We start from the raw sequence: 26,225 nt of genomic DNA, 5'->3' as shown, positions 1-26,225 counted from the left end.
AGTGGAGTCTTGAAAATTTTTTTAAGTTACTTTTCCATTTAAACACTGTTGGTGCCCTTAGATGAGAAGAGGAAACAAACTGGCAGGCAAACAAATGCTCTGCATACCTCCCCAGAGCAGTAGAAAGCCATGGAACCCAACACTCATCTCTTGGCTGGAGTGAAAGATCTATTTATTTATTTATTATTATTATTATTTAAAGGGGAAGAAAAATATGGCTTTCAGTCATTTTTGTGCTTCTTGTATTCTTTTAGCTATTTGAGAACCAAAACAGCCTTTAGCAACAGGAAGGTAAGGCAACCTTGGCACAAGTGAGATTCAATCACACTGCCTTTCGATGAATGGTTTTCTACAGGAACCCACATTTTACTTATTAATCTCAATGAATTAACCAATGTACTTAACTAATCAGCTTTGGGTTTGAATTAGTAGAAACTGATGTTATTCTCAGCATGCAGGTAGACAAAGGACAAGAAGCTTTTGTTCAAGCTGTACTGTGACTTCAAGATATTAACAGAACTACAGTTTTACCTAGAAAATTTACTTAAGGAGAAAGATAGGGAGAGACCTCCCAACAGGAATGGGCCCACTTAATGCTCCGTTTTGAAACACTGAAATGATTAAGTACAGAGTTAGACACGTGTTCAAATATTTCAACTGTAATCGAGATCCTCAGTTTAGAAGAATAAAACTGGAAAAATATTAAGTTGTTCTAAAGGACATTGAGTCAATATTTATTCAGGAAGTCAGACCAGCACATATAAAAGCAAAAGATTAGATTACTGTAGCATAAAGAAAAGCTGCTATGTTCAGTCATACAAAAGACCAACAACAAGGAACAATCATATTTCAGTACACAAAACTAGACAAAGGAAACTTAGCTTGCGTTGTGTCAGAGGCCTAGTTATATAAGGCCCTTTGACCTTAAAATATGTTTCAGCAAATGGGAACCTTCTGCTGAAGACTGAATACTGTGGAAGCTGCATTGCCCCCTTCCCTCTCCCAAATAAATTTATAAGCCTGTCCTCCTCCATGCCTGTGTCAAAGTCCTGTACCAACCCACTAACTGACCAACACAATCTTCTTCCCATGGCATTATTAGCTTCAGTGTCACTATCATTTCTCAATTAAGCTAACTCTCCAGCAAATGCAAGTCAGCATTAAGTTGCTGAAATATCCTGGAGTGCCCTGGAAAATCCGTCACGCACCCAGAAACCATTGCTTGAGAAATGAAGATAAAAAACAATCATCTTTTAGAAGTTGTAGGCTGTAGTTTCATCTCCAGCTTCATTCACAGTGTTTCTTAATTATGAAATGCAAGAGGCAAGGGTTTTTTGGGGGGTATATCTTTTATTGGACCAACTGTATAGTTGGGATAAAGTTATACAATGCAATGCAAAAACATCTGCCTTCAGTTGGTCCAATAAAAGATATCACCCTCCCAAAATTCCTTGCCTCTTGCATAACTCCTGGGCCATCACAGCTACATAACTATAACACTACTAGTAATAAAAAAAGCAGTTTAAATTCCATCACCTAGTTAAAGGCTAATATGGAACTGCTTCTGCAGGAGCAAAACAGACCTCTAGAACATTGTGTTTGGATAACTTGTCAGCTGATTCTTCATTAATAAGGTTTCAGTTATCTGGACTTTCTGGAGACCACCTGGGGGGTTGGGGGGAAGGAAGTACAGCATATAATGTTAAAACTGGGCAAAATATAAGAAACATAATGGAAATAAATATTTTGTTTTTACTGAGGAAAAATGGTCAAAATAGAGGGTGTCAAGATTGTGAAATAGGTCCTACCTACATCATTGAATTGTCACAGGGCACCAAGGCCTTTAAGAGCAGAAGAGCTTAGCAAAGAAACCTGGCAGGTACACAGAGCCCCACAGCAGCAGGTTGCCTGAGTAACAGGCTAACAAGGTAATTAGCCAGAACCTGCAGGCAGTCAACTGACCAGAAGGAGTCAGAGCCCAGGGCACATATAAGCTCAGGGCTGAGGCTGGCTGGGGTGACTCTTTCTTTGGCAACTGCCAGGAGAAGGAGCTCCTCCTGCACAAGAGAGCGGCCAATGCATCTGGCTACCTTCTTTGCTATCTCTAAATGCAGTAAGACTCTAGGGGCTCACAAGGTGCCCAGAAATAAGGGGTGTGGGAAGAAAATATTAGAACTTCAATTTATATTAATTTTTTCTCTCATCCTTTTTTAATTTCTATTTTTTGTTTGTTTTATAATGTACATAATATATTGGTATAGTAGTACATGTACATAATTTTATAAATAAATAAATATACATATATTGGGGGTGCATGCTCAAAACTTTACTGATAGAGGTGTGCAATCAAAAAAGTTTGGAGACCACTGGTATAGAGCCCCAGTGCCAGAAGGGCATGAGCTGCCAGGGTCAGGGGCCCAGTAATAAGAGGAGTTTGTGGGCTAGTGCCTCAAAACCGGGCCCTAGTGGGTCTAGGCTTGAAGGTCTAGCTATATCAAAGGGGGAGAGTCTGAGTAGACCAAGGCCCCAGTAGCGCATAACAGTAATGTAACACCTGTGAGGCATGCGGCATAGTAAAGGGATGGTTGGAGCCATGCAATTGGCCCATAAGGCCTGAGGTGCCTCACGCAGTACTGTACTGAAGAGAAGCTTAGCAAAGGGGCCTACAGATCAGAGCTTGAGTAAAGTTCACCAAACCAGGATTAAGCAAAGGCTTGTTGGCAGCTTCCCAAGTTATTTTTCCATCAAAGATGTGGCAGGTGAGATAAGAGGGTGCTCTTGGGGCAGAGCTTGCAGAGTTGCAGAGCCACCAGGAGCATCACTACCACCCCTGAGGATCTTGCTCTGTGACAAATTATACATAAAATGATAATCCAGAAAGACTACTAAAGACATGGCACTTTACATCTGTAAATGAGTAGTTAAGGTCAGTCAATAGGAGAGAATACGGAGGAACTCTAGAAGTGTGCAAAGCTGGATGAAAAAGCAATACAATTCCAGACAATGCTCATAGTCAACTAATACAAAGTAAAACTCTCTTCAATACACAAGCTATGTTTACAGCTTGAAAGGCTCTAAATTAACTATTTAAAAAAAAAATTTTTTTTTTTCTTAAAGACAACATTTGGCAGCTAGGTCAATTAGACTTTCTACCCAGTGTGCTGGTTTGTTTTTTTGGTTGGGGGAGGGGGGAGAAGACATTCATTAGGACCCATAATGAAGAACCAAGCTAATTATAGCTACCTGTACTATATGTTACTGAAGAAGGTAGACCAGTGTTGTACAAAATATTCTGCACATCTTAAAGAATTACAGACTTAAAGGTGGTTTAGAGAAGACTGATAAGAATTAAAAAGTAAGCATATCCACATGCACTAAAATTGGAGGTGGGGGAGGACTTGAATTATTTGCCCCAGAAAGGAGGCAACTGAAGTAGCAAAGATTTCCAGAAATGCTACAGTTTTACTATTTTACTACTAGCATTTCTTTGCCTTAATTGCCATATGAAAAGTGTTCTTTATTATTATAAATTCAGTATATTAATAAAATGTTCTTGGAGGCAGCTAAAATACTGAGTAGAGATTTAATTAAACTATGCCCTGCAAAACACAATCATCACTCCTTATGCATCAGAAACAGGCTGTAAAACTCTAATATCTACATGTACTCCTGACTTATCTAGCAGGAGATCAACTATACAATTGCTTTCTGAGCGAACCCATAGTAAGAAAGTTAACCCATAGTAAGCAAAGGTGAAGACGTCCAATTTCTCTGGAAGTTGCCTCACTCCAAACTTTTTCGATCTTCTGGAATATTAGATTCTGTTGGTAGTTGGACTGATACATATCAAGAAACTATAATTTTGGCTGCATACATTTCTTTTAAAGCAGTAAGCGCGCTGGCTTCTTTTGGGCTTTCACAGGTCAGAAAAGACAAACACCCAAGACAGACTTCAGGACAAAGTTTACAACACAAAACAAGACACTACACAAATGCACTAGAAACCTTAACTATTTTCCTTACCTGGGTGTCTACACCTCTCCAACACTATCCCAGTATTTAAGAAACAAAAATAAAGGTGACACTCTTGTACTGTTTAGTACCCTAACAAGATTACCAAACACAAACATCAATGCAGGGAAAAAAAACCTTTAATTTTTCATGGTTAAGCAGTGGGAACTATATGCAACTCCACTCATGTAGTTACTGGAGACATCAGGAAATAACTTGCCAGAGCTCAAAACATACTGATTCACCTTAGATTCTGGGATAATTTGAACCACGTTACAAGACAATTTAGCCTGTAATATCTACATGAACAATAGCCAAAGCAATTTAAAAAAAGCTTAGAACAGTTCAGAATAGAACTTCTCCAAATTACAGTAGTTCATTAGACAGCTGTTTTCTTATGGAGAGCAAGTCTTCACAGAATACTGGTCTTTACAAGCCAGGTCAGCTCCCAGACTACCGGACAGGGCAACACAGTTTGGGGAGGAGGCAAGCAGCCAACAGTAGTGAAAGAACAGGTTAGGGACTATTTAGAAAAAGCTGGCTGTGCACAAGTCCATGAGGATGCATGGGATACACCCGAGGGAGTTGGCTGATAGGATTGCAGAGCCACTACCCATCATCTTTGAAAACTCATGGCGATCAGGAGAGACTGGATGATTGGAAAAGGACAAACACAGTGCCCGTGTTTAAGAAAAGGGGAAAAAAGGGAATCCAGGGAACTACAGATCAGTTAGCCTCACCTCAGACCCTGGAAAAAGCATGGAGCAGATTCTCAAGGAATCCATTTCTAAACACTTGGAGGAGAAAAAGGTAATTAGGAGCAGTCAGCACGGATTCGCCAGGGGCAAGTCATGCCTGACCAACCTGGTTGCCTTCTATGTTGAGATAATTGGCTCTGTGGGTGTGGAGAGACTGGTAGATATGGTGTACCTTGATTTTGGCAAGGCTTTTGATATGGTCTCCCACAACATTCTCCCAGCTAAGCTAAGGAAGTATGGGCTGGATGAATGAACCGTATGTGGACAGAAAACAACCTGGAGCAGTGGGCTCAAAGAGTAGAAATCAATGAATTGATGCCTAGTTGGCAGCTGGTATCAAGTGGTGTGCCCCAGGGGTTGGTCGGTCCTGGGGCCAGTTTTGTTCAATGTCTTCATCAATGACCTGGAAGATGGCATAGAGAAGACTGAGAGCAGATTTAATAGCAGCTTTCAACTATCTGAAGAGGGGTTCAAAAGAAGGTGAAACTAGACTGTTCTCAGTGATGGCAGAAGGCAGAACAAGGAGCAACCATCTCAAGCTGCAGCAAAGGAAGTTTAGGTTAGATATCAGGAAGAAATCTCTCACTAGGAGGGTGGTAAAACATTGGAGCAGGTTACCCAGAGAGGTGATGGAAGCTCCATTCTTGAAGGTTTTTAGGATTCCACTAGACAAAGCTTTGGCTGGGATGACTGAGTTGGGGATGGGCTGCTTTGAGCAGGGGGTTGGACTAGATGACCTCCTGAGGCCCCATCCAGCCCTAATTTTCTATGATTCTGTGAAAAACCATGCCATACCCAATATCTCCATTTTGATATTACCTTGTTATTATTAACAATCATCATGTTTTGTACATCTGAGAATGCATAAAGGTTAAAAGGGATGATGTGTTATAAGGGAGATGAGAAAGGTAAACTAGAGATTACAAGACAGTTGAAAACAAAATAATTCCTAGAACTGCAGAAGCTAGGGCAGAGATTGGAACAAAGTAAAAAGGTATCTGACATCATGAAAGAAATCTTCTGACTTCACTGGAGTTAAATCTTATGATATGGAAGGGTGATAGGCATTGCAGGAAAATACATTTGTAAATAAAAAAAAGTTTACTGATATTGAGGTGCAGCTGTGGTCAATATTGGTATTTCTTAAGTTTTAGACATTGCTTTATATCTTCAGGTTTGGTATACTACAAAGTTGCTTCTTTGACTGTAATTCAGAGAAGCAATTTAAATTTTCTGCTTAGAAATACTTACTGCCAGAGCTCCAAACATGTCTTATTACATGCACTCTTTCTTACTAGGTGACAGAAAATCTTCCTTCGCACATATGGACTTTTGTAACTATTTTTTGTACGTTATTTACATATTGGGGAACTGTAATGCCCATATTACAGTATGTACATATTGGAGTACTGCAATACAACAAACATACCTTGTGAAATTACTGAACTTGATCAGAAAAGTTAACAACTCTATCAATGCTGTTTCTGGCTAAAAGTTCAAAGTACTTCTAAGCAAGAAGATAGGGCTGAAAGGGAATTGTGAGAAATGCAATGCATTGTTACAATAAGTTAGATAATACTGCATGGTGACCAAAATAGCTAAAAGGAGATTCTCTTGCTTAATGTTTGTCTGGGCTAGAACAAATTTTTATAACCTTTAAAAATTATATATATATTAGGTGGGCATTTTAAAAGTGAATCCAAGAAAAATATTAAAAAGACACTGAAGCTTTCCTTCCCCTAATTAATCAGCGGTATACATGAAACAACTTGCTGACATTTGCCAACTGGTAAAACAAAGGAAGCATAGATATTACAGCTTTACTAGATTATACTGATCTAATTGCCTCTGAGTGGAACTAATCTATTTATACAAGACCAAAAACAAAAAGTTAGAAGCATTTCTTTGGCATTATAAACTCACTCACTCTCAATTTTTCTTTGGGACTCTTAATATAAAAAAAACCAAAACCAAACAAAACAAAAAAACCCACACACATTTCAGCAGAATGCTTGTTTTCCAAACCACCTGCCTTGCACTTGAAATTACATAACATTTCTTTACAGCAATTTAAATTTCCAGTTGGAAACAAAGCAAATGTTTTCTAGCCACCCAGCTCTGCAATATACGATTAGCCCATTCCTGAGAATCCCATGTCTAGACAGTTAGACCAAGACTTCTATTTCAAAAGGAGAAACATGAAATCAGGTTCTAATTCATACTTGAGTACCTAATTAGGTGGTCTCATTTGTAGAGGTCTTCACTGGCTTTACAGTTTAACATTTTAATTCTATTTTTGTAAAGCTATTATCGAGAGGACAGGGTTTAACAATATTATTTCCCATCCCTAAAAGATCAAGAGACTCTGCAGGCAAAATACTACCAGAAAATAGTGACCTTGAAGTACCCCAAAAAGGAGTTTTATAAAATTTAGAGCAAGATTTAAAATTGTATTTCCGAACTAAATACCAAGTGTGCTTACTGATCAAGTTTTACAAAATGTCTAAGAAAAAACATTTCCATATAAAGTATCTGTATGCTGCAGATAAAGTTGTGAAGTACTGTCATTCACTGGTTTCTCACATCAAGACTATGCTTGCACATGCACGGTAATGCTGAAGACGAAATACTTGCGGGGTGGAGTTTAGGTGGCACTACAAACAGAAAAACTTTAGAACCGTGTGGGCAATGGAAGGAAACAGAAGAAAAGTTGAAAGGGCAGACGTGCATGATAAAAAGGAGAAAAGAACAGGAAGCCATTCTGCCCCCTAAAGTTGCCCAGATGGCACAGGACTATCATCTTGCCAGGTTTAACCAAAGGTGTTGGCAACTGAAAGTTTTAATATTGGCAAGTGAAGATTCACTGCTGTTTCTGTGTGCTCTTTTTAAATGTTAAAGCACTTAAAGAGTTACAATAGCCAGGTCTTACTTTAAAATTAGATATGCTATTAAGTACAGAATTCAACTAAGACTATTATAATGCAGTGGAATTGGAATAGAGGCTTTTGCTTCTCACCAGTTTGGAGGTTCTTAAATTTTGTAAGTTTTATAAATAGCAACATGGAGACAAGTGTAAGTCAAAAGAAATACAACATGAGTTTAGCAAGGGGAAATCATGCCAGGTTGACCACACATCTGCCCCTGAGGAGTAGGAATGTAAATAGGCCTGGCCCATGTATGGCTACTCCAGCTTGGCCTAAGGAACAATACTTCCCAGCCTGGCACCTCCAGGTGTGGCAGGGACTCAGTGGCTCCCCAGGGCCATGCCTCACTATGAGCTGGGCAGATGGGTAGGTCTTCTTCAGGCCCAGGCCTGGGTGTGGACAGGGTATGCCATGGGGCTGAGCCTCAAGACCCAGGGGAGGCACCCAGTGCCCCCTTACCTCCACTTTGCCCTTGACAGGCCCTGCAGCCACCATGGGTCTGGCCAGGAGAGTGTGCAGACACTGCCAGCAGTGGTGGCTGCAGAAACAGAAGGTGCTGCATCTGGCCAGGCAGGGGGCCTTTGACTTCCAACCTCTGCAGAGAGGAAGTGGAGCTGTTTTCCTTTTGCAGCAGAGCAGGAGAAAGGGGAAAGGGGAACTAGTACCTAATTGCTAGGCTCTGCAGACCCCTGTGCAGTTGCTATTAGCCTCCCTGCTGCCTGTCATTGAGCAGCCTGGGCTCCATGGCAGGTGGCAGGTTAATATTTTAACTGTTCACATCTCTACTGAGGTAAATAATTTTCTAGACAAAGGAAATCCAGCGGATCTAAAGTAAACTTCAGTGAAGCACCAGTTTCGGTGTAACATAAAAATTAAGCGAACCTAAAAATTGAGGAGGACTAGCATAAGAATCACAAGACAGGAAAGAAACTGGCTGATGGGAAGACTAAATAGGGAACTGCTGGGGTGGTATAAGGTAACTAATGGAACTCTTTATAGCATATGGTGATGGAGTTTGCTGACAAAACAAACTTCAGTGACAGTATTGATATAGAAAATGATTCAGTAATTTCAGGACTTGTATAATACATACAAGGATAAAATTCAGTACTACAAGAGTGTAAGGTCAACACATTTAGCAACTGTCACAAAGTTCTACTATATATTGGGAGCTCATCAGCTGGAAAAGACAGAAAAGAAAACTAAGGTGTATCAGTTGATCACTGGATTGCTACCAAACTTGAGGAGGCAGTCAGCCAATTTCCAAGAGCAGATCCTGGGACCAACTGCTATTTTTGAGGGCTGAGCACGGCGAGGCTCTTCCACCCCTCTGGCTGAGGGGCCTTAGCCTTCCTGCCCGTCCCCACAGATTGCCAGATGGAGGGGAACTGTGGCTTAATTACCATGATTAAGCCCCAGGAAGCCATTTAATCCATGCATTATTAAGCATGGATTAATGGTTTCCTTTGGCTTAATCAAGATAATCAAGTCATGATTTTGGGCCACCCCCAAGTGGGGATGCTGCATAAAAAGCTGTACCAGGGTCCAGGACTGGCTGGGGCAGGCAGCTGGGAGGCTACATAGGGGCCTGCAGAGCCCTGGCTGGGATGGTTTTGCGTGGCACCCATCGCTCACAGCTAGCCAGGCCGGGGCTCTGCAGACCCCAGTACAGCCTCCCACTGCCTGGCACAGCCGGCCCAGGACCCTGGTGCAGCTGCTTGTGCAGCATTCCTTCTTCCTGCTGAGCAGTCACACCCCACCCACTTTCCCCTCTCCTCTACCCTCCCCCCACCCCTGGGGTCCAAGACAGCAGGGCTTCCTGCTCTTTCCTCTTTGGTTGTTTTGTTTTGCGGTGGACCCTACCATTTTTTTGTGATTTCTGCAAAAGTCATACAATTGTGAATTTGGTAGGTCCTTAGCTATAAGTGATGCAGATATGACAAAAAAAAGTCAACTGCAATCCTAAAACATAACATGACAGGCAATTCCAGTATAGATGTGAAATATTGATGCCACTACACAAAAGATTCTGCTCAAATCTCACCCAGAATCCTGGTCATATCCGTGTTGAAAAAAGATGAATTTGGACTAGAACAGCGGATGAAAGCAGGGAGTAGAATCATTAGGGAAACGCACCTAAATGAAGACTGACAAGGAGTACAATTGCCATAGAGGGAAGAGAGCTACCACTTAAGATCCCAGACCATGCTGGCTCAAGAACAAATGAATATAAATCAATTATGAATCTATGCTAGAATAAATATCATGAATTTATGATAGAAATTTAAATAAAAGGTTCTAGAAAACAAATGTTTTCCAACTGGAAGTACTGAGGACAAAAACAACCCAACTACTTTTAAGAAGGAGTTTGACAGGTTTATGAATAGTTACAAAATAGTTTGAGCCGTATATAACAAATTTTCTTGGCAATTAGTGGTTTACTAAAAAAGATTATTACACAAATCAAGATTCTTATTAGTTCTTAATTATTCAAGACAACTTCAATATGACAAGACTCTCTTAATAATTCAAGACAATATGCTCTTGTATACAGCTGATTGACATTTTGTTTAGGAGACAACACAGTGCGGAACTAGATCACAGTGACTTCTGCAGCATGCTGTGTCTGTGTCAGGAATACCATGTTGCCAAAGATGCCTGCAGAACTCTGCCCATATGAAGAACCATCTGCCCCCTATCATTTTCAGCAATGCACCTGCCTTTGCCCAAGTCACCCCTCATTGACACTAGGTTTACCACCTACACAGCAGATGTATTCAAGCACACACACCTGTGCCCACATTCCCAATGAGAATGGAAACCTGTGATCCAAGTTCACTGGCCTGAAAGGATGTGGGGGACAAAGCCAGGGCAAGAAATGATAAAATGTCCCGGGTCCCAATGGAATTCTCCTTCATCCACCTTGTGTGCACAAGTTAAATATATCAGAAGGGATGCTTTATAAACCAGCAATTTTCAAACTGGGGTGCCAGGTGCTTGGCCTAAATTTTAATAATGGTAGTGCACCTTCCAATTGGTCAGTATACAATGAGTAATGGCATTGCCACATGCCAATACTGGTGTTGAAATCTGTCAGGGTCAGGTATCTGAGCAGAAATAGCTTGCAAGTAAAGGGGTAACTGGCCAAAATATTTGAAAACCACTGCTTCAGACTATCTGATAGCTCCAGGGTGTCAAACTCATGTGGGCCATGGGCTAAATCCAGACCATTGTGGCTTCTCCCAGGCAGGATCTGGGATGCAGCACATGTGCTGGTGGGAGAGGGGGCAGTGGCAAGATGGGATGATCTAGTTAGGAATGGTCCTGCTTTGAGCAGGGGGGTTGGACTGAATGACTTCCTGAGGTCTTTTTCAACTCTCATTTTCTAGGATAAGTGAGGGCTATATCTACCCAGACCTCACTTGGCCCCCTGCCACTGATGGCAGTATCCATCAGGGACCAGGGATCCCAAATTCTGCAGCAGGCCATGCTCCAGTGCCCACATAGTACTGCAGTGCACTGGATTACCAGCAGATCTGTATGCCTGACGCTTCTGTGACAGCCGGATCCAGGTCTTCGTAGGTGATGCGAAATCAGAAGAAAGGTTTGAGGTATATTACCGACAAAGATTGTTTATTTTATTTTCTAAGGGCAGAGTGCCAACAGTCTTTCAACGAGTAGACTACCTACGCAAAACATTTACACTGATGGTGCTGTCTAATCTCTAACTTCCCACCGGTAAGGGCCTGGGGAGTGGTGAAAGAGTGCAATCGGCCTTTTGCGGGCTTGGATCAAGCGTGGTCTGTGCTTACCTAACAAGGGAAGACCGTTCTCCTGGCACAGGAATAGTACCAGTCAAAGTAATGTAGTAAACCTCCCACTTAGTTGCTGCAGTGGGACGGTCTTGGCTCTAAGGCCACTTGATGGAAATGGGAAACTCCTCCCTGGTGCCTTATGGCTGAGGGCAAGCAAAACTCGGGGGCATCTGAACCCCAAGCCTCCAGGCTTTGGCCTGGAAGTAGGATGCCTGCCATAGGTTTTAGAAACAGCTGAAGCCCCAGATGAGGGTGGAGGATGTGGCAGAAGGCCACTTCTGTTTCTCCCCAAAAACTCTGCTCTGTGACAATTTGGTTAAGATGGGCCCTGCAGAGGGTACACAACTTACCCTATCTCGTTAGGTAACCTGAGCTGGATACATTCCTGGGGGGGGGGGAGGAACCTGCTCCCTCTGCCTACATGACTGGCATCACATACCTGGGTGAGGGGGTTGGGCTGCCTGGGGAGCTAGGAGCTGCCAGTCTGCCCAGCAACTAGCGATGTATTTCAAATTGGTTGGCTGACAGCCATCAGGTGCTGGCCTCCACTGGAGCAGGTAAATGAAGTCACAAGGGCTATATAAGTTAAGGACTGCCCAAGAGGAGGGGGCAGCAGCCATGAGGAAGACTCAGAGAGAGAAGAGCCCAACCATCTGAAACTTGCTCTCTCTCTCAAAACTCATGATCAAGGAACTGTCTGCCACCAGAGGGAATCTCCACCTGCCTCTGGATGATAGATCTCAGGTAGCTTACTTAAAAGTAACTAGATATATAGCTTGCAGTAACTCAGATGCTTGATCAAAGGATACCCAGCCATGCCAGTTTGCTCTATGGTATTTCTCTGATATTGCTCAACCCTGTACCCTATTGCAGCCCTACCCCTTGTAACCCGTAAAGTTCTCCTTTGTACCTAACGTGGGAGACTTATTGGGTGTAGGTCTAGAGTATGCCTTGGGGTCTCCTTGGGGAAGCACAAGTAGTGGTCTCCCTTAGTTGGCTGAACCAAGTGCTTGAAGTGAGTCAAGTACCCTCAAGGGTTTGAGGCTGCACAGAGCCAGAATGAAGTCCAGCCCTGGGTGGTGGCAGTTTTTACCCCAGGCTAGCGGGTGTGCTCCAGGAAAGGGGTCGGTCAGGTGCCCCCAGGGAGGCACCAGGAGCCTGGAAGGTGGTTGGGCACAGCAAGATGGGTGGCTCAAGGCAGGCACACCCCTTACTGGCCTGCTACAGAGAATGTTTCCTGGCAGTAGGGCCACTTATGGTTCTGGACTGACTCTTGGGTTTGGAATCTGTTTTGGCCAATTTGGCTTGGAATACAGGAAATTGCAAACAAACTAATAAAAAAGCCCTTCCGCAACTCCAGATCTCACCTATCTAGTAGCTACCTCCAGTTCTTTCCCAGTTGTTTTTAGTCTAAGCCAGTGGTCACCAACCCCCAGCATGCATGCTGAGCATAGCACGCAAGGCCATTTTGCTCAGCACACCACCCCAGCCCAGGCTCTATGCAGCTGCTGCCAGCCACAGAGTCCAGGCTGCTCCCAGCAGGTGGCTGGGAGGCTGCAAGCCCTGCTTCCACAGGCCCGCTGCAGTCAGGGAGCTGCAAACAGCTGCTCTGGGCTCTGGCATGTCAGCAGGGGCAGCTTCCAAGGGAGACACTGTTGTTTTTTGGGCACTCCGGCCAAAAAACGTTACCTACCCCTGGTCTAGGCAAACATGTGCTCAAGAGCCTCTCTTGGTATCTAGCAAGAAAAACGCTCATGCTGGCTCGCTGCGTTACGCAGCAGCCTCCTTCCTGTTCCTGTGAAACTCCGCTGTGCTTGCCTATTACTTGCAAAAGCTGGGGCCAAGTTTCCCCACCTCCTACATACGACGGCTTGTAAACACCACCGCACCCACCTAAAAAGCTCGCCCAGAAAGTCTCCTGGAAAGCGGGGTCCCGGAGGTGAAGTACCAGCACAGCCGCCGCGCTTCCAAAAGTCTTTAAAGAAACGTAGTGAGCCTGCCCCCCGTCCCAGTCCCCGTTTCTTCTCTGCGCGCTCAGCACCGCCCCCCAAAACGGCCTCTGCTCCCCCCGCTTTCCACACACGCAACACGGAAGAGGCAGCGGCCGCCTCACGGGACTGGGCTGCGAAGGCAGCGCGGGGCCTTTCCACCCGGGCTCTCTGCCTGCTCCACAACCCCGCGGCTGCGGCAGGGCAGGACCCGCGGCGCCCAGGCCGCCTTCAGCGGCCCCGGGCCCAGGCGGCTCGCAGGCTCCGGCCGGTACCTGGCGGCGGCGGCGGCGGCGTTGGCGGGTCGCGGAAGCGGACGTGGCGGGCGCGGGGCAGCGGCAGGCGGGCGGCGGCCCCGCGGAGCAAGCGGCTGCCACGGCCCGTGACGGCGGTGAGGTAGTCCATGGGCGCGGGGTGCCGGGCCGTGCTCCGCAACTTGTTGCCCAAAGTTTCGGGCGGCCCCGCCCCGCCCCGTTTAAAGTAACCGCGTCCCGGGGCGGGGCGGGCTCGGCCGATGAAGGCTGCAGCGAGCCTCAACCCGCCGCGCGGGTGAGCTCGTGCAGGCCCGCGCGCTGTGGCGACACGCTTTCCAAACCTAGCAGTGACCTCCGCCCCCAAGCAAGGGCAGTGCCATGACTCGAAGCCTTCGTCCCAAAACAAGAGAGGAGGCAAAAGTCACTTTTTGGCCGGGCAGAAAGTAGGCAGCAGGGGAAGAGCCTTTGGAAACAGCATTACAAATAACTCTTCTCCCTCGAGGTCTCCCTTAAGGGGTGGCAGACTGCGCCTACTGATACCAATGAACGTAGGTGCTAGATGCTGGAGTCAAAGTGCCAGGAGATGCCACGCAGGCTTCCTCGGACGTCAGCCGGCATGTGGGCCTGTGGGGCTACAGCCCAGGGTGCACCAAGGACTGTCACAGATACAGCCCCTCTCCTCTGGTGAATGGGGAGGTGAAAGTCTAGTCTATTGAACCCTGATTTGGTGTTCAATAAAAATCACCATCTCCTGTGCATGAAGAATTTATTAAACAACCCTTTTGTTTTGGTATAGCACCCCATTGAAGGGCATGAGTCTGGGACTGAAAATAGGCTCTATAGTTACCAATCCATTTTAAACAGTGTCCATTAACTATGGGAAGCACCTGTAAACCATGTTTGACTACATGGGCTAAGCTTTGTGGGCATCATTAAGGCTCCTTGCCTTCTGAGTCCCCCTAAAACTGAGTAATCTCACAACTGGCAGTTGCTAGTCAGTTAAGAGCTGCTTTTGAAGCCTTGAAATGGATGGTCCCCAGTTAACTGAATATATGGTAAAACTCTGAAAAATGCTATGCACTTCAGCAGTTTCTGGCCTTAATTAATACACCTGTAACTGGAGTTTGGCACACTGGGAAATGCTTTGTTTTATGCACTTAAGCCAATTATGCACACAATGGATATCCAGCAATGAGGTGCTTTGTGGCACTTGTACAAAGTTTTTGCTTCTAGGAAATAGCACTGGATCCCTGGGGCCTACAGGCGTGGTCCCAGCCTATGGCATGTCTGTAACATAGTGCCTATATCACCCTCTCAAGTTGCTTGCAACCACAGAAAGTTCAAATCTGAAGTAGAGAGAACGAAACTTGATGTTGCCCATAGCTTGTTATTTGCTCAATAGTGGGTACGTTTACACATGAAATTAATGCACCTGAATAAACTCTAGAGCTTGTTGCACATGGGCGTTTGCATGTGTGCCCAGGAGCAATAAACTCCGGAACAGTAAGCTCTGGAGTTGATTCATGTGTAGCGCATTGAGCTGGGTTGATGCCGCCCAGGCTGACAGGCTCACCTCCGGGGCCCCCTGCCAGGCAGAAGCTGCTCCCCGCCCCCCTAGCTCAACATACCTCAGAGGGTCTGGCTGAGGCACGAGGGTGCTTCAGTGCAGGGCTAGCCAGCAGGCAGCCCCCGCACTGAAGCACCCTCATGCCCCAGCCAGCCCCTCTGACATCTACACATGAGCTGCTGTGGAATTTTTTTCTGCGCAGTAGGATAGGACTTGTATTTACTATCCTGCTATGGCATAAATTAGTTTACTCCAGCCTAATAGTGGTGTATGTGTAGATGCTGAGATGTTTACTGTTCAACTAATTAGCCAACTGCAGTAAATGCACCTACTGTTGCCTAAAGGCCAGCAAAGGATGGGGACTAGTCTGTCCCACTTCAACCAAACAGGTTAGTACTTGAATGGTAAAAAATAAAATATGTTTCTGTATTTCACAACCAAAGCAATATTAAAAAAAAAGTTATGGAAGAATATTACTGGATTTTATATCCAAGGTAGAATTTTCTTTTATAGATCAATTCTGCCATTCAGGCTCCAATCCAGAAACAGAATTTGTGCAGATAGGAAGACTGGTATCCAGACTTAGTCGCTAGTTTTACATTTAATAGCTGTGATATTCTAGTCTAAAGAGTTTTAGATTCAACCAACCTTCAAGTTTTGCTTTTATTTTGGCAAATTGAATGTGTTCTAAACAGACAAATGATGTCTCTGAAATATCACCATGAGGATAACTCAATTTGTTACTCTTCCTTTCAGGCCTGTGTGCTCTGTCTATTTTGCTCTATATGTTGTAAGCTACTTAAGTACTTCAATTAGTTTTAGCTCTAAAGGCAAGTGTTAAGATAAGGTCAGACTACCACAGCTACCTTTCTCTACAATTACTCGAGACACTTAACCCAGAAAGTCCCTTTCCTCTTTTATGGGAGTTTTTAAAATTCTGAGGAGAACATGAACAATAATTAGGCTACTTATTCCAATAGGCAATGATTTCTCTATTCCAGGCTACCTAAAGAAGTTATGGAATCTCCATCCCTGGAATTTTTCAAGAGCAGCCTGGGGCAGTTTAGTCAGGGATAATCCTGCCTTGAGCAGGAGGTTGGACCAGAGTCTAGATGACCCTATGAGATACTTTCCAGCCCTACTCTCCTATGATCCTAATATTCATTCTAGTATCTGTGCAGGAATTTAAAATAGAGGAATGTTATATTAAAATGGCTGCAGAGACAAATATAATAAAAATACGGCAAGGGATATACATTTCTTCAGAGCAACATTCTAAACACTGCAACAGATGAAGATGAATGTAAGCCTAATTTAAAGAGTAAATCCCTGCTAAGCAGTATGAACGATCAATAAAACTGAAGATTTCAACATTGGTCTTCAAAACATGGGAGACTATTTTTGCGTATCGAACTTTGGATGCTTGTGACCTGATCTGAGCTTTTCACCTACTTTGCATCTCTGAAAATTAGATTCTCTACAGAAAATTGTACTTGTAGTTTTCCAGAATGTAATGACAGAATCTACATTATTTGGTTAAATGTTATATAATAATTCTGAAGCTAAATCAACATTTTAATTTTCTTGTTTTCCATAATAATATATATCAAGATTACAATATCAGAAGTTTATGGAAACATCTTCCAGGACCTCACTTCATAGTGAAAATTGCTCAAGACCAGTTTATTATAAAAGAAATGTTCTGTTCTGTTTAGAATTTTTATGGTTTCAGAGGATCAGTCCTGAGCCTAATGGGCTTGTGTGTGCATGTCTGCGTGCATGCGCTTTTAATGATCCCCACTTGGTGAGATACCAGCAGAACCAAGTTAATTGTTGATGCTGTACACAGATGCCTGCCTGTCGCTGTGCCAGCCTCTTATTGATGTTTTCTGTTCTTTCATCATGCATTTTGAAATCGAATTTGGAAGAGACTGAAATACGGTTGATAACTCCATGCATTTGCTAGCTAATCACTTCCTCCTTCGTATAAGCATTAATGATGCAACCAAATTTTTCTTTCAGAATGGGGAATCAAAAAGTGATTATAGATCATTCATTTGACTCTTAAGTTAACAGTCAATCAGTGATTTAATCCTCTTTTTGTTTTTGTGCAGCCTGACTGAAACTGCTCTCTCTCTCTCTAATGCTCATTAAATGTTCATCATCTATCTAGTAATGTGTTACATCTTTATAATGAGCTTCCTAGCGCATACTCAGAAGCAATAGGGCCTGATTTTCATGCCCCTTTATAATGCAAGACTGGCTTAAGAGGGCATAGTGTGTAAATGAGAATCAACGTGATACAATAAAAAGTGGAGTGTTATATAGTGCTTTCTGTACATAGTCAAAATGTTATTGATCATATCAGTAATCACTGAATATATATCAGTTTCAACCATATCTCCTTTAAGTATTAAATGTCCCATAGGTTTCCATATTCCAAAATCAGATTTCACTTATATCAGGCAAAAGATTAATGTGTGCAGCAAAATTCTGCAATGGTACAACTATTCTAACATGCCTCTTCTAAGCATTTACTGACATCCTCCCACTAATTGATGACTTAAATCCCGTTGGAATTTTTTTCTGAGTAGCAATATTAAACCACAGTGTGCCAACAATAATACTCTCAGTTATTGATTATATTATTATATACATATAAATAAGATTCACTTAAAGAAAAGCAAAATAATATTGACCTTCACCCTACTCCAGGTATCTTACTCCTTTATGGGACAGAAGGAACCGACTGGGTCAAAGTCACACAGCTAATCAGTCACAGAAATGAGTATTAACACTGTATCCTACTCCTAGTCCCACTTTTAACCACTGGACCAAGCTGCATTTCCACCAGAGCTCTGCACCCTGGACATGGGTGATTGAAGAGCCAGCTACACTGGCTGTTTTTGTAACCTGTCCTCCCAAAGATTGTGCCCAGTGCCCTGGTTGCTTCCCCCTTCCCCACAATTATGCTAGAGATATCCATTGTGTTGAAAGGTCTGAATTAGGAAAAGTTTTAACATAAAGAATGGCTATTTAGTGGCCAAAGTCTTAAGACTACAGACCATAGAAAACTGAATATCCACAGACTTTAGAAAACCACTTTCTTGCCTTAGAAGAAAATATTTAAAACAATTTTATAAAGGGTTTTTTTTTAATTGAACAAGAGAGGCTTGATTTCTTTGAGGAAATCAATTATCTTCTAGGTTTTCCATCACCTTCAGCTGGTTTTGGATGACAGTTTTAAAGCGCACAGTTAGTTGGAGAACGTTTTATTTTCTGGTTGTAACTGAAATCATTACTGGTTAGTGCTATGCAGACACAAGGAAGAGCTGCAAGCAAAAGCAGCTTCATGAGCTCCATAATGGCCTGAAGCATCCAATACTGCAGGTGGGAAAGTGGCGCAGTGCATGGGCATGCTAGCCCTGTCCCTTTTCTTCTGGCCACAACGTGATTGTACCTTATAGTGTCTCGTACTGCCCCTCATTCTGCATTAGACTGTATTGAGTTTCATTTCCTCATCTTCTGCATTGTATGTTCCAGTGGCCTTAACTTTGGAATTTAGAAACCATATGCAAATATGTAAAAAAACCTCATGAGTATGGAAGTCACTGGAATTTTTATAAATTCTAAAATAAAACCTGTATAGTGGCATCAATGAGGTGGCCCTCTTGGCTACGTCCACACAAGAGTGGACATTTGGTTCTCCGGGGACAACTAGCGGCAGGACACTTTGTGCTGCCGCTAGTTGTCCCCAGGGAATGCCTGTGCCACATGCCCTCTGGCGCATGGTAGGTTACCCCATGTGCGGTAGGGAAGACTGGGGCCAGCACTGGGCTGGCCTAAGAAGTCACATCTGGAGTCCCAGGGGCCTCCTGGGGCTGCAGCAGCGGTGATCCTGTTGCTCAGAGCCTAGCCGGAAGATGGAGTGTAGCTGTAGCCAGCCAGGCTCCACTTTTGAGTGGCATGCACTGTCCCCACGTGCACCGCTCCACTTTTTTTTGTGTGCAGGTTTTATGACTCCTGGATATCAAGGGATCAAAAAAATATCCCACACTGCTCCGTTGCAGCACAGAGAACAGTTGAATGTGTGGTATGTGGTGCCACAGACATGTCAACAGCACCACCGCACAGCTGTGCTCATCTGGATGCAGCCCTTATGTCCAAAAGGGCTATATGCACAAAGAGAATGGCAACCGTCTACACCAGGTCTGTCTCTGCATTTCCTCTTTTGATTGTTGTGCTGTTATAATTTTTGTAATAAATCTTAGCACTTTTCCATGTTTTCTGGCAGATTTACCTTCATGTAGGTAATCATTATAGAAGGAAAGGCTGATTTAAAAAAAATAATAAAAAAAAATGACCAGTAAGCCTTTTGGGCCTTCTGGGTGCACCTGACTTTAACCTCCCTCCCCAACCTCTCTCCCAACCTGGATTCAGTGGCTGAAACCTTATTGTACATACCTTTTTCTGAGGCATAGGAATCCATGCAGGACATTTTTGAAGTTCTCTTTGGAATGAAAACCAGAGTGGTATGTTTATCTTGTTGAGAGGAAGTTCTGCTTTTTTCTGATGAAACTTCCTTTTTAGGGAACATCTGCTCTCTTTTGCCCTCCTCCACTGGCACAAAAGTGCCTGCATGTGATTCACTTGCTCCCAAATTAACATGCAGGAAACCTATGGCTGGTTACTCACTCTGTCTCTGTAGGGACAACTACTAAAATTTACCCTGAAAAGTCAAAAGCATTGTATTTATCTAGTTCTCTTCTTTGAAGGTCATCCTTGTATTATTCTTAAAATGAGAGATCAGTTTACATACAGATGTTCTTCAGCTCAGATCAGTAGCTTGACCTAGTCTTCTCTCTCTCTCACTCACTCGCACACACTTTAATGCCTTTAGAGCTTTCACAAGAGGTGAAGTGCACCATGCCTTCACTCAAATATGGATGGCTGGTGCAAGGCCCAGCACATTACTTATGTTCCACATAAAGGGCTTAGGTGATACAATAGGGCTTTACTATGGTTAATTATAAATGGTTACTTGTAATTTTTTTTGCTGTATTATTCCATAGGCAGGCCCCCGATGGAGAATGCCTTTTCTCTGTGCTGCGTATTTCATCCTGGTTACTGCCACTGGGTGGAAAGCAGTTTTGATGGGAAATAGATCTGAGGTAGCTATTTAGGTGTCTGTATCAGAAACAGAAGGCCTTAGTCAGCCCGGGATCTGGCACCAGCACTGACTTAGCGACTAACGATGCTGAGCATGGACTTTTTCTCTTCAAGGACACAGGATGCTGTATTCTGTACCAGCTAAGTTTCTTTGCCTAGATACAGACTTTACACCTATCTTGCTTTAAGGAGGCAGAAAAAGCTCTAAGTTAACCCTCAGTGGATGAGGTATTAGACTAAAGTGATTTCTGTTACAGTGCTTTTTTGAACATCTGTGCCAGATCCCATCAAGGCTTAACATAGAGTGTGACTGAGCCCATCCCAGGAGGCATTGCACAGGGCTGGACTTTAGCCTCAGGCAGAACTCCTGTACTCTGCCCAAGCACTGGGTTGACCCTGCCCCTTGGCTGTCACTGACCCAGTCAGCGACAGCCTCTTATTCCAGCTTAGGGGTCTCTCCCGGCCCCCCCAACTGCTGCTGACAGCTGGCGGGGGGGAGGGGTGCTGGGAAGAGGGGCCACTCCAGCAGTCTCCTGGGAGGTTACAGAAGGGTACCCAGCAGTCAATGCGGGTAAGCTCCGAGCCCCTCTGCTGTCTTTTTGGTTAGCTCTTGCTTTAACTTGTAGCACTTTTAAGTAAAGTGCTATAGAGTACTACTGCCAGAGGCTCTATGAACATCTGTTGCCTTTGCTACTTTCACATTTGGTATGGATATTAGCAAATTACAGCACACCAGGCTGGAAATGACAAATGCCTGGGTAATTATCAAGAAGAATAGGTGTTGTCTCTTGGGAAACTGGGGGTGAAGAGAAGGTATTTTCTAGCCACTTGCTACCTAGGTATTTGGGTTTGAAAGACTGTAAAGTTTGATAAATAAAGGGCTGAAAACAAAACAGACTGAAAAGAAACAGAACAACCGCTTACTTCAGTTTATTAAATAAAAAGGCCCCTAAATCAGATTTTTTGTAAGTGGGTTTAACCCAGCAAGTGAAAGTCATTCTGTTTCCTTGCACTCAGTCTGCATTTAACTCAAAATGTAAGTAAAATTCAGTTGTTTAAATTGTATTAACAAATCTAGTATACTGACTATATTGTTTCTGCCTTCTTCAAATAAAGGAACAAGTTAAATGCCCTATTGCATGCTGTTTGTTTCTATAAGCAATAAAAATCACAGCTGATCATTTTAAAGCGCTACATGCTGCTATACTTTTTTGTAAAGTGATTTTTTTGTTTTCACTGAGTACGTCTACATGTCGCCATACTTTAGGACTTCTTTTTGGATGTCCTAAAGCACAACGCAGTAACTGCCCGTACTGTGCTGTATGCTGTGCATGGTTAGATTTTGCTGCTATGTTATGGTAGCAGCGTACTAAAACCACGGAGTGCACTGCTACGGCAGTGTAGCTGCTGGCTATGTGTAGACCCATGTGATTGCTACGTCTCTGTAGCACGTCACTACGTCACCGTAGGGCAACATGTAGACGCACCCACTGTATGTAAATATTTAAAACAATTTAAAATTAAATTTAGCTTGCTTTAGGTTCCCAGATAATGTCTCCTTTTGGATAAAAACCATTCAGAGATTTTAATCTTCAGCACAGGATCAAAAGCAATAGCCCAGGCTTCTTGAAAACAAGATGGCTACAGCAATTTCAAACATCAATATGTTTAAACAAAAGCAGTGGTAGACATTTGTGCCTCCCTAAAAATCTGACAAGCTGGACCCCGGGAGAAAAGGTACTATGCCCTTTCTCAAAAATGAGTGGAAAACCTAGAGTAGGAGCAACTGTTTACAGTGTGCAGAGGAGCAGCTGGCCTGAAAGGAAATGAAGTCATATGACTTGCTAAATTGCCTATGCTTCTGTTAGAGAGAATGCAGCACTTACCAGGACATCTGTCCTGCACGCCTCCTTCTTTTCAACCCCCCAACTGACTTTTGCAGGGACAGTGGAAAAACTGCTCTTTTCTTACTTGAAGGATTCTGACTTGGGCAGTGTAATGAAGATGCAAAGTGTGTGGCTTCACATGGTTAAGAGGAGCTTGGTGAATGGTAAGAAATTCAAACTTACAAGCAATTAACCAACTGACTAAGTTAGCTCTCCCAATGCTCAAAAAGCTGTTTGTTTAAAAAAAAAAAAGGGGGGGGCCTTGCTCTTCAACCTTTTTTGGTGATTAAATACCAAGCTTTGCACCAGCATGTCATGTGTAAGTCAAGGATACACACGTGTTCTTAATGTTGTCCTGCAACTAACTGGTTAGGGTTGTACCTGCATCTTCCCCACTAGGGAATGTGGCCTGTGGGTCTGCCATGCAGTGGATTAATTCATGCTGATTTTCCATTTTTCCACCTCCCTCCCCACATAACATGACATCAAACTTCCAGAACAGAGTGCAGTATCACAGGGCAGTTCTCTTTAAGTGCCAGACAAAGGGAACAGATTTCACCTGCACGCATGTCTGTACCTGGAACTCCTCTACCGTAGAACTGGTCAGGTTCCATTCCTTGCTCTAAGGGCTTTTCTGTTGCTCCATTATAGGCACTACATTTAATTTTAAGATTAAAATAGACTTAGTGAGCTAGATATTCAAATCTAGGTCTCAAAGTCAACATAAACATATGTAGCCAAGCAAATATGTCACCATAAAGTACCCAGATGTGTACATATCCTTTTACATATTGAAATACTAATTTTGTGGCTGTAAATGTATACATTGCTCAACTAAGGGCTGCATACTCCAATACATTTTAAGAGGTATAACTCAGACCTCTAAATTTGAAAATTTAACCTAACACATATGGGAGTACATAAGATGCCCCTTTATTTACTGTGTTTTACTGAATTCATAATGAGAACGAGAGAAACCCTGGAACAGTAATTTCTATTCTGGGCATGAACAGAGAACCTGATCTCAAAATCAAGACTGAAAATCTTCAAAGCAATTGAATGTGGCTCTGATACTAAATTAAAAGGTCAGTATGATCATAGGAATAGTAAACATTTTCCTGGTCCTAAGTACTACATTCTACAATCGTTCTTCATGGTATTCAAAGTCCACTGGGAATCTAAACTTGCAAAGGTTCCCAAATGCTTTTTTCTAAAAAGGCAGTATTCACAAAAGTATCTATTAAACACAGTAGCTTTAATCTATCACCATAATTTTTTTTGTTATTGTTTCTAAAAGGAAATATTTCACTTTCTACAAACTACAACAGTGGAAGATAAATATAATAGCTCAAAGACTAAAGAGGCATTCAAAAGTGACCTTGGGAAGTGACTGAGCCAGCAGGAAGTATTTCTGAGATTGGAGAGAATGTGTGCAAAGTCCTCGAATCTGCCCTTTCCTAGCAATATTGTCTTAATGAATGACACACTTAGTACATAGTGGTTGGCTTGATAAAAAGATCCTAGACAGAAAAAAAAATCTTTCATTTTGATTCTACTCTTGGGAGCAGCATCTGCCAGAGTATTCTTTTCCCTTGTGATACGAGCAGCTGATAAAATATAAACCTCATTATTGTGAATAATGAGAAGACATTTTCTCTGCATTTAGTGTAAGCATGCCACAATTACTGGGTTATCTAAAAGCACACAGGTCTGAGAAACACTCTAGGATGCACTGGTAGGGATGAAAACTCAGATTTTGCATATGAACTGGAAATCATAGGTTCAGAAAAAGACTCTTTTTATGTGACATATCATTTCAGGCACTGCAGGCTGCATAAAGTTGTCCCTAAAGGGACAACAGGCATATAAGTTACTACTATCTAATGATTGAAAAATTCTTGCAGTTTAAAGTACAGCTAAGGGTAAATTTTTCAAAAGTTCCTAAGGAACCTGGAGGGCAAACCTCAACTTTCAAACATGTCTTCTGTAAGTAGGATTTATGCACCTTTTGAAAGGTTTAAGAGATTTTTGAAAAAATTGCCTAATGGCTGAAAATTTGTAACAATCATGTTGAAGGAAAATTACAAATCAACCATGACAAAAATATCACAAATCCTGGGAAGAAAGCTCAGTCTAGGGCATCAATAATATGTTATGCTGCTATTCGTAAATGACTGGCTGAATTCTGAGGCGGTACCTTAGCCACGTGATCAGTAGGAATGTAAGATGTGAAAAGAATGAGTTCAGGCAGTTGTAGGAAAAGTATGAGTGGGCTTGATAGGCTAGGTCCTTCTTGAATTATTTAAATAGCTTAAAGAGGATGTTCACTAAAATTTAAATATGCCTTTTCCTTCAGTTGCTTCTTTTGAAAAACATTCTCTCCATTACCCTTTGAGGGGATGTGTTAAACAGGGCTTGTTTACTCTTAGTTTTAGGTTTGCTGTTACTACATAGGGATTTCCCATGACAATATGGCCAATACCTCTTCAGAACATTATTGGTACCCACCTTTTATAGATAAGTTCTATAGAAATCACGTCCAAGAGGTAGAGTTTCAGAAATACTTGGGCACTGTTTCATCTAGCAGATGCTAAGCCCCAGATGGATTGTTTAATACTAAGTCAGGCTCCTCATGGGGAGAGTTTGGTACAAAGGAAGGGATCTTCAGAAATCAGCTGAACATAGTGTCTCAGCTAGCCAGGAATGAACTTAATGGGAAAGCGGTGGGGTTCAGGTGCTTAACCAGTAAAGAGAGAGGTGCCTATCTGTGGCCAGGCAGGTGCTTTTCTTTGTTAGGATCCTCAGCTATGAACTCTCATGGAGTTGCACACAAAGCCAATTCAGAAAGTTAAATAGTGTATGCCGTGTGTTTCCATCTATGAAAAAAACAGACCCATGAGAGAAAAAGCATTTGGAATACAGACAACCTGGATTCAAGACCCAGCTGTGGCTGATCAGAGCAGGGACTTGATCCCATATTGATGATATACCAGGTGAGTATGCTGTTGGCTATTCTGCTCAATCTCTCCTATTGGAGTGCCTATTGGAGAGATTGGGTGCATATACATATTGCCATATAGTGACGTACTTCATTAGTTCCTTTTAAAAGTACTAAAGCATGGTGCAGTACTGCACCGTGTGGTGCTCAGTTAGATTTTGCTGCTATGCTGCTATAGTGGCGCGCTATACTGGGGGAGCATGCCACTGTGGTGATGTAGCTGGCGATCACATGTAGACCCATGTAATTGCTACATCACTGTAGGGGGATGTGTAGATGTGCCCATTTCGAATTAACTCTCTAGGCTAGTGGCTATCTCATTTACATGGGATGCTTGGGTTCAAGTCCAGGCAAAACTGGTGGAACAGGGATACAAGCACTAGTCTTCCACGCCCCAGGTGAGTGTCCTGCGATGCTACCCATCTTACAATAATGATATTGCAGTTTCTGGATAGTTACTGCCATATTATCTTGCAAGTGTGAGAAGAATGGGATTTGAGCTGTTATAATCAGTGGATTCCTGACAGTTATACCCTCTAGATCCTCTCATTTCCTCCATCTCAATCCACCCCTTCCTGGCCGTACAACGCTATATCTCTTGATGCACCTCCAGGACTGACAGGGATAGAGGGCATGAGTTGAATTAGAGACACAATGAGGAAAATCCTTAGTTCTTCATTATGGCAGCTTTCTGATGCTTCAGCTGTACAGAAGTAGTTGGCGCTATGATACAGGACTGAGTTCAAGTCCTAGAAGGAGGTCAGTGCAGACATCGTATTTAGAACCCGCAGAGTGAAGATTATCATGACAAATTACATCTATCCTTATCATGCATAGTAAAAGCTACTGTTTTCT

The 26,225-nt window shown here is 43.0% G+C and overlaps 1 protein-coding gene across 8 annotated transcripts in view; it reads right to left on the bottom strand.

The window, feature by feature from the left end:
* Window positions 1-26,225, bottom strand: part of OXR1 (oxidation resistance 1) — a 490,067-nt gene that overhangs the window by 124,338 nt on the left and 339,504 nt on the right. For 2 of the 8 annotated variants that reach the window (XM_090040497.1, XM_090040498.1), the window contains exon 1: window positions 13,772-14,070. The exons of the other annotated variants lie outside the window; for them this stretch is intronic. In XM_090040497.1, coding sequence (XP_089896623.1) covers window positions 13,772-13,901 — 130 coding nt within the window. In that variant the 5' untranslated portion in view covers window positions 13,902-14,070. Of the gene's footprint in view, window positions 1-13,771; window positions 14,071-26,225 lie in introns of those variants that run through there. 8 annotated transcript variants of the gene reach the window in all.

The sequence above is a fragment of the Crocodylus siamensis genome, chromosome 3 (assembly GCF_052110815.1).
Source record: "Crocodylus siamensis isolate JL-2025a chromosome 3, ASM5211081v1, whole genome shotgun sequence".
NCBI lineage: Eukaryota > Metazoa > Chordata > Crocodylia > Crocodylidae > Crocodylus > Crocodylus siamensis.
Note: the sequence above shows the minus strand (reverse complement) of the source record. Positions and strands in the feature narration are given on the sequence as shown.